General features: G+C 35.9%; 2 protein-coding genes across 2 annotated transcripts; both read right to left on the bottom strand.

Moving 5' to 3' along the window:
* Positions 1 to 1,782: 1,782 nt before the first annotated feature.
* On the bottom strand, positions 1,783 to 3,362 carry LOC111019754 (uncharacterized). The gene is made up of 3 exons (XM_022296206.2): positions 2,976 to 3,362; positions 2,762 to 2,839; positions 1,783 to 2,256 (listed from the first exon to the last, which is right to left on the bottom strand). Exons 1-3 carry the CDS (start codon positions 3,166 to 3,168, stop codon positions 1,901 to 1,903), a joined length of 627 nt encoding a protein of 208 aa, XP_022151898.1. The 5' UTR covers positions 3,169 to 3,362; the 3' UTR covers positions 1,783 to 1,900.
* Positions 3,363 to 9,796: 6,434 nt separating this feature from the next.
* On the bottom strand, positions 9,797 to 13,712 carry LOC148209335 (Leucine-rich repeat protein kinase family protein). The gene is made up of 2 exons (XM_088118114.1): positions 11,921 to 13,712; positions 9,797 to 10,813 (listed from the first exon to the last, which is right to left on the bottom strand). Exons 1-2 carry the CDS (start codon positions 13,422 to 13,424, stop codon positions 10,176 to 10,178), a joined length of 2,142 nt encoding a protein of 713 aa, XP_087974240.1. The 5' UTR covers positions 13,425 to 13,712; the 3' UTR covers positions 9,797 to 10,175.
* Positions 13,713 to 15,129: the final 1,417 nt, after the last annotated feature.

Genomic DNA, 15,129 nt, shown 5'->3' with positions numbered 1-15,129 from the left:
CTTTGAGGCCTGAGTTGTTGGGCCGTATTAACATGGGCCCGGCATCTAGGGCCCAGTTTATCAGCAACAACAGCGTGCAACCGGGTTCGATGTTAGCAGTAGCACTTGTCTTTCTATTGTCCACCTTTGACAGTTTTTTATTTTTAAAAATATAAAATTATATATTTTCAATAGTTTCTCCCTTAAATTTGTCAAAATTTAACGGGTGAACAGTATTATTCATTCTTTTTTTTTTTGTTTGAAAATAATATTCTCACGTGTGTGGAATGAATAGAAATATATTTTTTTTGTTTGAAAATAATATTCTCACATGTGTAGAATGAATAGAAATATATTTGGTATGAAATTGTTAGAAATCAAACAAAAACTACATTAGAACCAGTTTTTTTAGCTGAAATTGGTAGGTTTAGTATATTTATTTAATTGTTGATTTTGTGCACTAATCAACCACAAATTTGCACAGACTTAGATTTTCATTAAATTGCTAATTTTTTATTAAAATGAGTGAAAGAATCAGTGGGATTTTTTTTTCTCTTCAAGGAAAGCGAAAGTTACTGATGGTATAAATAGAAATAGTTATCGTTCAATTTGATGAAACCATATCAAGCTTAATGTTTTGACGGTTAAGATCCTTGTGTTTATTGTCGACTTATTGGACGTATTCTATATCTCAATATTTCTCGCCTCGATATTACTCTTATTGTCCACAAACCAAGCCAATATGTTGTTAAGCCACGTCATGACAATCCCATATTACAACTATTTTATTATCTTTTATGATATTTGAAATCGACAGTGCAAAGGGATCTAGTTGCGCCCTTCCTCTTCATTCCTGCTTCTAGCCGGCTTTCAAACATGTTGATTGGGTTTCTTGCTTGGATTCACAAAAATTAACTGCTGATTTTTGTATTTTTCTCGGTAATTCTCTTGTTTCTTGGAAGGCTACGTAATAAAGCATTGTTTCTCATATGTCGGTTGAGGTCGAATATCAGACTCTTGCTGTTTCTAATGGATAAATTGTGTGGTTATCTTACTTTTTGAGTGATCTATAGCTTCTTTTCAAATTTGCGTGACTATTAGGCTGTCATCCATATTGCTTATAATTCTATTTTTGCATTAATACACAAAATATATTGAGCTCGATTGTCATTTTGTTCGAGATAAGATTTTTCTATTGGTTTTATCAGACTTTTACCTATTTGATCACACTTTTAATTTGCTAACATTTTCACCGAAACGCTTCATTTTAGTTATTTTTCTTCGTTACTGTTTAAGCTATGAGTTATTGATATTCACCCGATCTTGAGGGGAGTACTAATATTATACCTAGTTCCTTAGTTAGTCAACTTTTTTTTAGTATTAACATGTAGAGGTGGATTATCAAACTTACAACATCTTAGTTGGAGATATATGTCATTTATAACTATGCTCGCTTTGATAGTTAGTCAATTAATTGAGATATTTTGTTTCAAGGTTGTATTTATGTAACCTATATATATGGCTCTTAATTATTCAATAATTATTCTAAGTACAAAACGTCAATTTTATAACACAACTATATTAAATTATTCTGGCATCCTATTTAACAAAGTGCATAAGAAATAAGAAAAATTGCTCCCATTTTCAAAGTTTGTTGATTCTTAGAATTTTACAAATATCTAAATGCTATGGCCTATGTGTGTGTGTATATTATTTAATTATAAACTTCGACATGTTCCTTATTATTATTAACACATTCGTGAACATGGTAACAGAGACGACGAAGAAAAGGAATAACGAAGATATTACAAAAACAAAAATATTATTGAAACAGATTTTGAAGTTTGAAAACATTAATTCCCAGTAGTTTACAGTTTACACTTACAGAGAGACACGTGGAAATATGGGGTCGAAGGTGTAGTCATCCGCCGCCGTGGCAAGGGCTCAACAGCCGCTTCTTCTTATCGCCAAGGCTCAGGCTCCGCGCCAAGTTCGGAACCGGAAGGCAGCACGGCGTCGACTGCGCCGATTTTCCTTTCACCGATCTCGAACGCCTCTTGTTCAAACTCGGCTTCTTATTATTACCCTCCGCATTTACGACCTCCACGTGGCGATTACTTGTATTTGCTATTGACGATCTTCCTTGTTCGCTGTTGAAACTGTCGCGAAACAGCTCAAACAGCTGCTTCTTCCCGTCTTTCGGAGATGGCTCAGCCGGCGGCGTCTCCACGCCGTTCGGACGCCTTATCGGAGTGCTGCCGCGCGACGGCGTATTATCTGCGTGAAAACAAGGCACTCGAAACTCAAAATCCATTTTTGCCGCAAGGTTGGAAAAGTTCACAAATATTCATCCTATTTGGTCGCTATTTTTACTCAATTTCTGCCACATTCACTCAGAAATTGTAACCAAAAAAATAAAAATAAAAACTCGACTCATATTCTGCTAAGCCCTATTAGATTCACACCACGCCTATATTCTATAATTCATCGAAGAATATGCATTTCAATCTTATAAAAGAAGGTAAGAAAAGTTGTAGAGAAAAGATTTCCTCCCGAAACAAAAAATTAAGGGCCGCTTTGATAAGATTTTTGTTTTTTTTGTTTTTTGTTTTTATTTCCTTTAAAATAGAATTACGTAACCCCACATCGATAGATTCAAAGAAGGGCAAAATGCTTACATATTTTTTAATTAAATTTAGAAATGGAAAATAAGGAAAAAGTTACCAAACGATCCTACAATTTTCGCGAGATAAAATAAGCTGAGAATTAGATTAATTCCGACCTCCATTAACGCTGAAGAAATCTTCGTTGTCAGAGTCCAACCAGGCCTGAGAATCGAAGAATATCTCGTCGCCTTTACCTGCATTAACACGGCCGCCGAAACACTAAAACAAATAACTCCGAAACTTAAACAAAACACATCAAAATAGCCGAAAACAATATAAAATATCAGAAAATCGATCAAAGAGTGGAAAAAAAGAAGGGCGGAATCGAACTGAAATCTGGAGAACAGGGAACGTGGTTCATTGGTGAAGACAGAGGACTGGAACAGAGCCTGCGGATCTCCTTCTCCAAAACGATAGCTTTAATGGATTGGGAGGGCACATTAACGACCGTCTCGGAACCGACCGACCACTTGAATTCGGAAACAGATTTTCGGTGTCTACGAACAAGAACACAATTCCCCATGTCCGAAACAGGCGCCTAAATTTCGGCTATCGGTAAGATCTCTAACATGGCGGAAGGGAATCTGCGGTGGCGAGAAGAAGATTGAGATTTTGGTTAAGGGTCGGTTTGGCTCTGCATTTCAATGAAGACAAGGAAAAGAAGGGACTTTTCGGGGCAACAAAAAGTCTGGCGATCTGGGTCCTGCGGGAAAGGGGTTGTTTGGTCTTGAAAGTGAAGTAAAAGCATTTGCAGGGAGTGGGGCCCTACTAGTATATGCAAGTTTTTAAAATGTATTCTCCAGTAAAAATACCGTGGTCTCAATTTTAAGTCCGTGGTTCATATTTAAAAAATAATAATAACAAATAAATATTTTATTATTTTTAAATAAATAAAAGAATTATAATTATTAATATCATCTCTATATTAATAATATTTTATTGATATATATATATATATTTTTTTTAGTTTTTCAATATTATACGTTTATCTATCATCTTTTACGTGGATGTCAAACCAAAAATATATAGAAATTTTCAGGTGAAAATTTAGTGTGCTTTTGGTTGGGGATTGAAAATAGAAATCTAAAAACAAATGAATTTAATGAGTAGTATTCCTTGAATCTCAATTTGAAAAATTATTGAACTGTGTTTAGTAATATCTTGTAAACTAGTGTTAGTTACCCACTATTAATTTAAAATAATATGAATTATTTTATTACCATTTTTGTTATAAATTTTGCAACATCATTATTTTACAATATTATCTTTTACTTATTTTAATTTTAACAAAATGATGAAATTGATTTACAGATATTAAAGTTTTTATCATTTTTAATGTAATTCTATGTCTTTTAAGTTCAAAATCCAAAAATAATGAAAACATAGAAACTATTATCTTTAGAATTTTTCACAATTTAGACCTGGATTGCAAAAACAGTTTTAAAAAACAAAATTGACAAACAAATATTCTAAAAACAATGAACATATGCCTTTAATATCCATAATCAAACAAGCTTTTAATATCTTGATTATATATTCAGCTTTTGGTTGTTAAAGAAACACACACTTTGAGGAATGGGAGAGGCTGCTTCTTTTGTGGAGCTTTGGATTAAAACTATTTGGTCGACGACTTTGCTCCGAATCCAAGACATGGAATCATTGCTTCATCTAATCAAATTTTCTTACCCACTCCTGCTTTTCAGTTTTCACCATATATTATATTTTACTGTTGCTTTTTCTACACTCCACCCAATAGATTCAACTTTCGTTTATGGTTAATTTTAGTATATAATAATATGACTTCCTTCAAATTAGATCAATTATCCAATGGCACTACTTTGTGTATACATGAAAAATACGGCGAAATTTCCACCTATTAATGATAGTTAAATTGGTAAAATTCACTTGAATCTCAGATAAATTTCTCTCCCTTCAACTGTGCCATGGATCAATTAGTGGGAGAAAATTAAAAAGGAAAAAAGTGGATCACCCATGGAGAGTGGATACTAATATCACTTATGAAAGCTGGGCAAGTTGGGACAAGTGGAGAATCATTTGTACCTAATACAAATTATTTTCTCTCTTATTAGATGCATAGAAGAGAAAATTGTAAAAAGGTTTTTTAACCATGTATTCAACAATCATGAAATTGGCAGCTATATGATAGTGACCTCACTATTCTAAATTTCTCCAACAAAACAAATTTCATTTGAATTCGCATCTAGTTGGAAGTTTCTCACAAAACGTAACATGCAACCACTATAAGTTAAAAAGAATATTTTGAAAAGAATAGTACTTAGGTGTTTATCAATCCGTATATATTTCTTACTTACCACAATTGAAAAGTTATCAACAAAAAGAAATAAATGCAAAAACAAAGAGAGAGAAATGAGTTTTTATTTTTTTTTTCCTTTTTATAATGATAAGTAAGAAATATCTAATGATCACCGATCAAGAACTAAATATTATTCTTTAGGCAATTGGAAAAGAAAAAATAAAATTAAAACATTTGAATTTTGACATGCACACAATACTACCAAAGCATGTTAGATACTAATGCAATTCATCATTTCGATCGCTCCCATAAAAAAGGAACATACTCATCCACAGGGAAATGAGAGCAGAAAGGCTTCATTGATAAAGTTTCAATGTTTTCCACTCTTTTAAGCTTAAAACATTAATGAATCTTAATACCTTTCAATCATTACATAATTCATACTATTTTAGCAACTCTTAATATCAAATCTCAAGTATTTTCATTCTACTATACAAACTATCGTATTGTGCATGCCTATACTTAACGATATTGACTTTAAAAAGACCAGTTCGTTGAATATGGTAGGAAACCATCTCTTTAAAAAGAAATTTCACTAAATAGATCTCCGAACTCTATCTCTTCAACCAACTCTTTCCAAAATGTTACATTTATTTTTAAAAAAAAAAAAAATTAACACCTCAGGTAAACGCCAAAATTTCAAAGGTAACAGTAATTTAAAAGGAGGTGAAAAACAAAAGGCATCAACTATCAAGTCAAGAACAGTATTAAGAAGATATTATACGTTTAAAGTCATCTAAGATATTATACGTTTAAAGTCATCTAAAGTCAACAGTTTTAACTATCGAATCTACTCATGGTTTAACATGAGTGTCAATTAGATCGTGGTCCTACAAAAGAAAGATGGAAAATACGTAGATAAACCAATAGTAAAAAGAAAAAAAAAATTGAACATTCTTCTTCCTCCAAAAAAAAAAAATAATAAATAATATCTTCTTAATAGTGTTAATTAGATCACACTTTGTTGAATTAAAAATAAATAAATAATTACATGGTCACATATTAATGGGAGGAATATATACGATGGTAGTACTAGAAAATTCCTCTATCTATCTTCCTCCCCCACTCTCTTTCATGTCTTAATTTATATGTCAACAGCAAAAGATCAACAATTGAATATTTAACCTCCCTTCAAGTATTAGACAATTATTTCATACACATCCCTTCAAGGGCCTCAGAGGAACCACCACATTAAAAATGAACCTCCATAATAAATGCAGAGCAACTCACAACACAAAAAGAAGATTATCGATATTCCCATTGTAAAGCATCCGAGAACTACCAATGGCTCAATAACTCACCTGTTCCAACGGCAATGGTACGACTAGTCAGATTGTAATGAATGCTGGAAGAGATAAGGAGGAAAGCACAATAGCCAGTGATCAACGATTCCGGAAACATGTGCAATAATTCTTGAGGTTAAATGAACTTTGACTATCAAATGAATTAGCAATGGCTTCCCATAAAATGTGTACTCCCTAAGGCAAACACTTGAATATATCATATGAGTTTCCAATGATAACCTGCACATAAGGAAACACAAACAGAGAAAGCAAGGAAAAAGAAATATGGTAAACGAGCAATGCAGCGTATGACTCCGGACGGTTTCAGGATTGTGTCAACTGAAATGGAAACTGGATTAGAATCCTTCCAGAAAAGCAGGGTAACATGCAGACATGAGGGCAATTCAAGAGTAATGCTTCTGTTGAATATATAATGAAAAGATCACCTTGTGTATAACAATACAAATCAACATTAAAAGATGATAAATCATTGAAGAACATAGTTAATTCTAAATGTGAACAGATCCTCGAAAGAGAAGGAAACAACTTGTGCTTAGATATTTATCGAATATGATCATCACTCTATAGTTCTCCATCTTGAACAAAAAACTTTAGATCCAGTAAGAGCATAGAAAAAAAGAGCTTGATAGGTAAGTGCCACGACTACAGCACCTCTCCAGGTAAAAATTTGTCTTTGAAAAGGGGGAAAAATCAGAAGCTCTCCCTAAGAGCCAAGAACAACGGGCGTGGGCCAGGCTTAGATCATACTTATTAGCATGATTACTATTATCACAGTCAAAAACTTTAAGTAGATAGATAAAAGGGTACTGATGCAGACCCCGTTCTTAAATGGTACTCATGCGGCAAGCAATGAATAGATGAAGTATGGAAATTTTTGGCTAATTAGCCTGAGTCCAGTCTGTTACTCTAGCGTTTTCAGGAGGCTTATAGCTATCATCCGGAGGTACAGATACAGTTTCAAGTAAAATTCACAGTACACAATGAATCAAGAACAGAGGAAGGATTGATGTTAAATTGGTTCGGTTCAAAATTTATGTTGAACAAAAAAAAAACATTTTCTCATGATGACGACTGAATTACGCTGATGCAAATGCAATTGAATGCACTCAAGTACAGAATGGTGTAATTGGACCATCCATAAAAGCTAAGACCTTAACCAGTAATACACACCATGATTAATAAACCTGATTGAAGATTAGGAACAGGTACGATATGACATACCCAGTTCTTTATTCAATAATGGCTGGAAATGGCATCCTCACTAGTGTACAGGCACATATTCCAAAACATTACAACTGTAAGAAATGAGTGGAAATTGAAGAGACCCAATTGAAAGCCAGACAAAACCAATATCAAACAAGAAATCCATTTCAATTGTGAAGAACTGGAATGTAGAAAGAAATTCAACTAAACAGGTGGGAACTTTATCATATCCAACTGAACTAAATGACTATATTTGTCGGGATACGAACATAGTCAGCACCCATCAGCTAAAAATGAGGAAGAACTTGAATAAATAAATAAAGACGATATCTCTATTGGTACAAATCATTTTGGGTAGAATTCAAGTAAAAATCATATCTACATAGACATAAAGTGAACCAAATCATACCAAAATGTGGAGAGAACTATTGTCTTTTTAAGTCTTAGCTGAAACTTGCATAAGAGAAAGCGATAATCAAACCACATTGGACAGGTGGGGTTGAAACAAGCCTCAAGCATCAAGGGCAATGAACAGATTGTCCAATTTGCAAGTTAGGTTTCCCCATGTAGGAAGAAATTTTATTTTCCCTATTCGGAAAATTTGGTTTTAGTACAGAAACCAAATGCAAAAGCCTAAAGTTCCGAACCAGTTTCTCGTCAGCATTTCCTTACATTACTTACATCCACGCAAGATGCGTAGTACAGTCCGAAAGTAAAATCAAAACCCTAGGTTTTGAAACCTCGAGTCGTGTATCAAGTAATCTCCAACGGGAAATTCATAGTGGAGAATAGTGACAACAAGGAAAATCATACAGATATGATACTGTTTCGAGCATAGGGTGCGAGGATTGCAATGCCGATACCAGAAAAAAAAATGGCGGGAAAGAAAGCAGAGGAACGAGATGAACCAGTTGTACTTAGAGGGAGAGAGAGGTTTTCTTTCTCCTTTTTCCCCAACCTTCGATCGGTTTCGAATGTTTAATCTCGAGCAGCATACGATTTATGCTGGGCCAAATTATCCAATTGTTCACCAGTGCTACGATTTTGAACTTCGTCCATATAGACCTTAACTATTTTGCTATTTTGTATTTTAGAATTTGGAGGAATTTTTATAAATAGAGTAACATAATTCAAAAACTACCGGAAAAAAACATAATCCAAATCAAATTAAAATAAAATACACTTAAAACAATTACACGTATACTAGTATATTTTAAAAAGTAATGTAGTAACATTTCTAAATAAAATTTTCAAAAGGTATTAATACAGGTCTCTCATCCCTAGTTGTACTAAATTTTTTTTAGTAATTTGTTGAAATAAAAATATAACATAAAATTGGTATATTGCTTTGATCTAGTATACGTACCTTGCTTCTTTTTTCTTTTCTTTTAAATTATGCAATTTTTTGTTCACTTCAGTACAATCATATATTATTATATAATTAGTACGATGGATATGTGACACTAAAAATTCAAAAGGATCGCATTATTTCAATTTATATATAATGTTGGGAGGTGAGGTCACAAGCCACGTGGCCTGAACTCAGTGGTCTAGGCTTGCGACGCCCCCAAGTCCATTCGATGGACTTCATCCCCACTAAGCAAAATCATGTCCGAATTCATCAGGTACAAGCTCCAACGTCACATGGTTCTTGAAGAGAAGTTCATCAATTTGAAAAACAGTTCTACGGTCAATGAGACGGAAAACTACCTACTCCACTTAATCAAATATGCAATCATGTTTAAAGTTTAACTATGTCCAATTTGGAGTGCTTTCCTACTTTTGCAAGTCTTCCTAGCTCACTCTCCCACAGCTTACTAGAGTGAAGCTCTCGTCATTCCTTGGAGAAATAAGCATCAACATATTTATTTTGAAAAAAAAAAGAATGCATGCTAAGTTTTGAAGAAAAAAACTGAAACCAACGTTCTTTTTTTCTTTTTTCTTTTTTCTTTTTCATTTTTTCAAGTTATGAATGCCACGCATAATCTAGATTTCCTTCCCTCCATTATTTTCAAACGCCATTTGTTACTCTGTTTTCACGTTGGAACTTGCAAATTAGATTTCAATGAAAAAAGAAAATCACATACCACTACAGCACTACTTCACAATTAATATTAAAACCATATTTAAGAACCGAGTTTAATTTGACAATCAAAATCAAGTGGATCTGCCAACACGAGCTTGATTGTTTTAAGTAATTTTCTAGAGGTGAGATCCAATCCTCGTTCTCCCGTTTGTCATACTTAAAGAAAAAAATTAAGTGGATCCAAATTTCCAAAAAAAAAAAAAAGTAAAAGATAGAATGAATCTACAAGTAAGACACAAAGAAGATGCTGTGTCGTCGTTATTGTTTCCATATATATCTTATAAAGGAATGCGACTAGAAAATTTTCAACCTGCAGAAGCAGAAAAAAAAAATTCCTACTCTCCTCATTCGTCACTGCAAAATGTAAAACAAATTACACCATAATGAGAGGAGGAGAAGAAGAAGAAGAAGTACAAAATCAAAGAGAAAAAGCCAAGTCCCATGGACGATTTTGACCCAGCCTAAATCTGGTTTGCCCTGCTCGCAACTGTCCCCGACTAGAAATTGGAACCTCAAATGATTGGCTCCTGCTAGTATATATCGCAAGTATAGCTACAGCTTGAACTGGTACGACAATGGCGGCCACCTTCGTGAACCATTTCTCACGATCCAATCCTGTCGAAACTCTCCGACACCGTTTTCATTCTCGGCCGAACTTCCGGGTCGCTCTCTGTACAGGCGAGCGCCACGTGGAATACGGCGAGCACCTCCTTCTTGGCATGTACTTCTTGTAACAGGGCCGGGTCGACCAAATCCGACAATGGCTTTGCTTCTTCAAATCCTTTTCTGACCCATCTCACCAAATCTGGAATCTCCAATGAAGTCGACGTGTTCGGAGAAAGCTCCGGCGACTTGCCGGTGAGTAATTCGAGAACCATGACTCCGAAGGAGTAAACGTCCCATTTCTGGGTGGGGCGGCTGCCGGGGGCTCTGGCCTCCGGTGCGCAGTAGTTGTTGGTGCGGTCGGTTTGGACTGACTTGAGGTAGGAGAAGGCGCCGCCGATGAGGCCGCCGGAGGAGGAGGGGTTGTTGCCGGTGATGCTGATGAGGCGGTTGAGGCCGAAGTCAGAGATGTGGGGCTGGAATTCGTTGTCGAGGAGAATGTTGGAGGGTTTGATGTCGCCGTGGACGAACTTTCTTGGACTGCACTCGTGTAGATACGCCAACCCCCTTGCGGTTCCCTTGGCAATTCGCAGTCTTGTTGACCACGAAAGGCTTGTAGATGGCTGCCCATTTCTCCCTATTTTAACATCATCAATGCGCCGAAAAATCAGTTCAAATTTCAAAATCTATCCTCAATCAAACGGCGGCGCAATACAATCAAATTAAAGAGGACAAATGGGCACTGGGTTGTGGCCCAATCCAAGCCACCATATGTCCATTGCGTAAAAGCTAAGAGCATAGGTTAAGTAAGACCGAAAGGACAAAAGCCTTTCTTTTTCCCGTAGTTATACTTACAGTGTGTGTGTGGTTTTTTTTTTTTCAGAAAGAGCTACAAATATGAACTGGTTGGTTCCAGTTGATTTGTAGTAGAAAAGCAACATCATATATCGTTTTAAGATAAAAAAAAAAAAAAAAGAACCAGCCTGATATGATTTTGTTAAAAATTGAATCCATTGTCCCATCAATGGGTGTCCTAATCAATTTAGGCACGCCTGAACTAAATAGGTAGGGACAATTTCCCTAATTTCATTAAACCAATTGAACCATGGCCTGGTTGTTTTTTTTTTTTTTTTTTACAATTTTCACTAGGATCACAGTAAAACCCCACCTAAAAAGCTAAGGTAAAAGGTAGAGTATTTAATTACCACACCCAAAACCTCGGAATGCGTGGTAACTGGTAAGTGCAGTGGAAACAGGACGTGGGGACATGCATTGTGGGATCTCACGCTTGGCTAATGGCATTAGGCAAGCAACCATCATGCCCAACAAAACCACTCCAAAACTAAAAACAAAAATCCAATAAGGGAATTTTTTCTCCCCACCGGATAAAAAAAAGTTCAAAAAGAACTTTGCATTAATTGTGTCCCCGCCCATCGAAGAGATCATCAATGAAGGGTCCAAAATCACCAAACAATAGGCCGCGTGGAACCCACGTGTCAAAAGGCTATCACGGGTAGAAAGTTAGCTGACTAATGTAAATAACTAATTGACTAGAATTTAGTGTAGAGGGCTAAATTCTAGCGACGCGATCATGAAGACAGTGAAAACAAAACCAATCCCAAACAGAAAAACAAGATTGACGGTAAAAAAACAAAAGGGAGGAATCAAGTCGCCGTCCGACCAGCAGCTTCAGATAGAAACAGAAAAATCAGATAATCAAGTGCAGAGGAATTACTGAACTCACCGCGAAGTGCAGAGGCCAAGTTCCCATTGGAGATGAAATCACTGATCAGAAGCTTCTCGTCCGGCGCCCAATAATAAGCTCTCAGTTTGACAATATTTGGATGCTTTACCCTCCCTATGGCCTGCACCTCCGCCGCGAACTCCCTGTACCTCTGTTCTCCGCCTTCGCCCAGCCGCCTCACGGCCACCGGGATCCCATTTCCGAGCACCACTTTGTACACAATTCCCAGTCCACTCTTTCCCAGAACATAGGCCGATGCCCTCAGCAGCTCGTCGAGCTCGAACGTAAACCCTTTGTCTACGGCCACAAGCCCTCCTTCCCCTCTGCTTCTGTCACTGTTCTCCGGTTCCTCCATTTCGGACTCGTCGTTCTTATCATGTCCATTGATGCAAGGAAAACTGCAGAGATGGCTTTTCTGGTTCCCTCCGAATTTCCCTTTGGCCGTACAGCTACAGCCGTTCGAATTGTCTTTCCTTCGCCAATATATATACACTATTACTAGGCCGATAAACGCCACTCCGGCGGCGTCGGCGGCCGAGATGAGAATGATTAATCCGGCGCTCAAGCCTTTTCTAGGGGCAATGTACGATGGCCTTGAATCCGGATTTTCCGGGGAGCCACGTTCTGAATTCTGACAAGATTTCTGGAGAGGAAATCCGCACAGCATGGGATTATTGAGAAATGCGGTTGGTCCTTGATTCGCGAAAGAACCCGTCTGAGGTATGCTTCCGCTCAAATTGTTGTGCCGAAGGTCAAAACTCACCGTCACCGGCAAATCTCCGAGCGATTTCGGAATTTTTCCGGATAAATGATTGAAGGATAGATTGAGTGTACCGGAAAGTGTCTTCAGTTCCCCCAAATCCTCCGGAATCGATCCGCTGAAATCGTTGGACGATAGATCGAGTTGAAGTAAGTTATCCATCTCGGACCACACACCAGACGGAATTTCTCCCTCGAATTGATTTCTGGCGAGTATTAAACGCTGTAATTGCTTACAGTTCTTCAAATCATCGGGGATTGGTCCGGCGAGAGAATTGTTGGAGAGATCGAGGTTTTGGAGCCTCGGAATGTTGCAGATCGAGGGGGGGAAAGGACCGGATAGGTTATTACTATAGAGAAAGAGGCTGTGCAATGAGGTAGCATTAAACAACTGCTCAGGTATCGAGCCGTAGAAGTTATTGTTATGGAGGTTCAATCGACGGAGATAAACAAGCGAGCCGAGCTCTGAAGGAATGTAGCCATGGAGATTCTTACTAGAGAGCGCAATTCCAACGACGCGTGGGTCGCCGGAAACATTCATGCAAGAAATGCCCGACCATCGGCAAGGCGTGGAGTCGTCTTCATTCCAGTCGGAGAAAACAGAGGAATCGGGTGACTGATCGACCGCCGACTTGAGAGATAGAAGCGATAGACCGTCCGGCGAGAGGGCCAGAACCGTAAACGAGACCTGAAAGTGAAAAATCAAGGCGAATTTGAGGAGGAGGGAGAAGAGATTCGTCTCCATCACCACCACCACCACCACCGTCGTTTTCGGGAGCGGCGGCGACGGCGACCGGCGAAACGCAAGCAAGAAGCAGAAATTGGAAAAGAAGAAGGGGAATGCTTGAGTGGAGTGAGGAAGATGAAATGTTGTTAAGGAAGAGGAACGGTGGTTGGCTATGGAACCCTATTTATGACGCAGAAAGAGACTTGGGATCAAAGCACATTTTTATGGGTTAGGAACAAGACGGATCTGCCTCCCGCCATCTAAAAATAATAAGCGGATAAAATAAAATAACCCTCAAATTACTCATTTCTATCCCTGTGATTTCTACTTAATTATAATAATGATAATAATTAAGGTTTTTTTTTAGTAATTAACGTTTAATTTCAATTTAGCATTTCTTATAGTTTGTTCCAGTCTCGGGTTTAGTTCTGGGTACAGCGAATAAGGAAAGAGGGATGCAGCCTTTTTTTTCCTTCTTTTCCAAATACGAAAGCAGCCTCTCTTAGTTATATTACACTAACAAAATTACACTAAAATTTTAACATTTTAACATTTTCTATTTTTTTTAATTGAAATGTTATATGCATATAAAGTTAATAAGTAAGATTTTGCCTAATTTTCTTTTACTTACATTCCGCTTAATTTACTATCATATTTTAATATGACATGTTTTATTTATCTACGTGATAATGAATTAGTATTTTTTTATATAATAATAAGTCTGCATTTTTTATATTATTGACTTTAGTTAGTTGATGTATTTAGATTCACGATTGAATAAAAAATTAAAACAAAAAGGCGAATTTTCATATGGTTGAAAGTGGTTGTCATCCTTTGCAAATTATGAAACTAAATTAAAACTTTTTAAAATGAGTTAAAATTCAAATTATATGACTAAATAAGGTTTTAAAATATAAAATTATCAAATTTAAATTAGAAATCTGACATAAAATAATTATTATAAAAAACGAAAGATCAAAAATAATAATCATAAAATGAATAACGGAAGTAGAAGAAAAGCAAAGGGTAAAGTGGTACTTTTTTATGCCGGTCTTTTTATCATTATCTAATGTGGATGTTTCGTGTCCGAAAAAACTCTAACAACCATTGATAGATGGAGTTTGGATTTCCATTTTTAGTTGAAAAGTTCTGAAAAATATCTTATCCTTTTTACTATGGATTGTTATTTTTTTTCCAGCAAAGAGAATATTTTAATTTGATATGCTAAAGAGAATTTTCAATAACCATTGGATCATTATTATTTAATTTTGATTATTTATGGGGTAAAAAAATTCATAAACATTGGATCTCATTTTCACTAATATAAAATCAACTAAAGCATGCTGAGATTTTAAAATAACTTTTACTTCCACGTCATAATTGGTTAAGATGCCCATTAAAATAATAGCGTTAAGAAATTAATCATCTTCTATTAAGGTTGGTTTTATTTGAAAATATATGTATGAATTATTGACCTTTAAAATAATGTGTTGCACTAAACAAACATCTAAAATAACGTGGAATATATGAAACAGATACTTATGCAGCTAAATATAAATGAATTCCTATAAATGCATCAATTGTCTATATTCATTTAACATGATAGGATGATTAAATACATTTTATTTACACGTGTTCCACATTTGTGTTATTTCCATGGTGTATTAGTAAAAGTATTAAATTTACATTATTATTGATAATTAATTTTTATTGTTAATTCAAA

This window comes from Momordica charantia (genome assembly GCF_013281855.1).
Source record: "Momordica charantia cultivar OHB3-1 chromosome 9 unlocalized genomic scaffold, Mcharantia_2.0 BLBB01000009.1, whole genome shotgun sequence".
In the NCBI taxonomy this organism is placed as follows: domain Eukaryota; kingdom Viridiplantae; phylum Streptophyta; class Magnoliopsida; order Cucurbitales; family Cucurbitaceae; genus Momordica; species Momordica charantia.
Note: the sequence above shows the minus strand (reverse complement) of the source record. Positions and strands in the feature narration are given on the sequence as shown.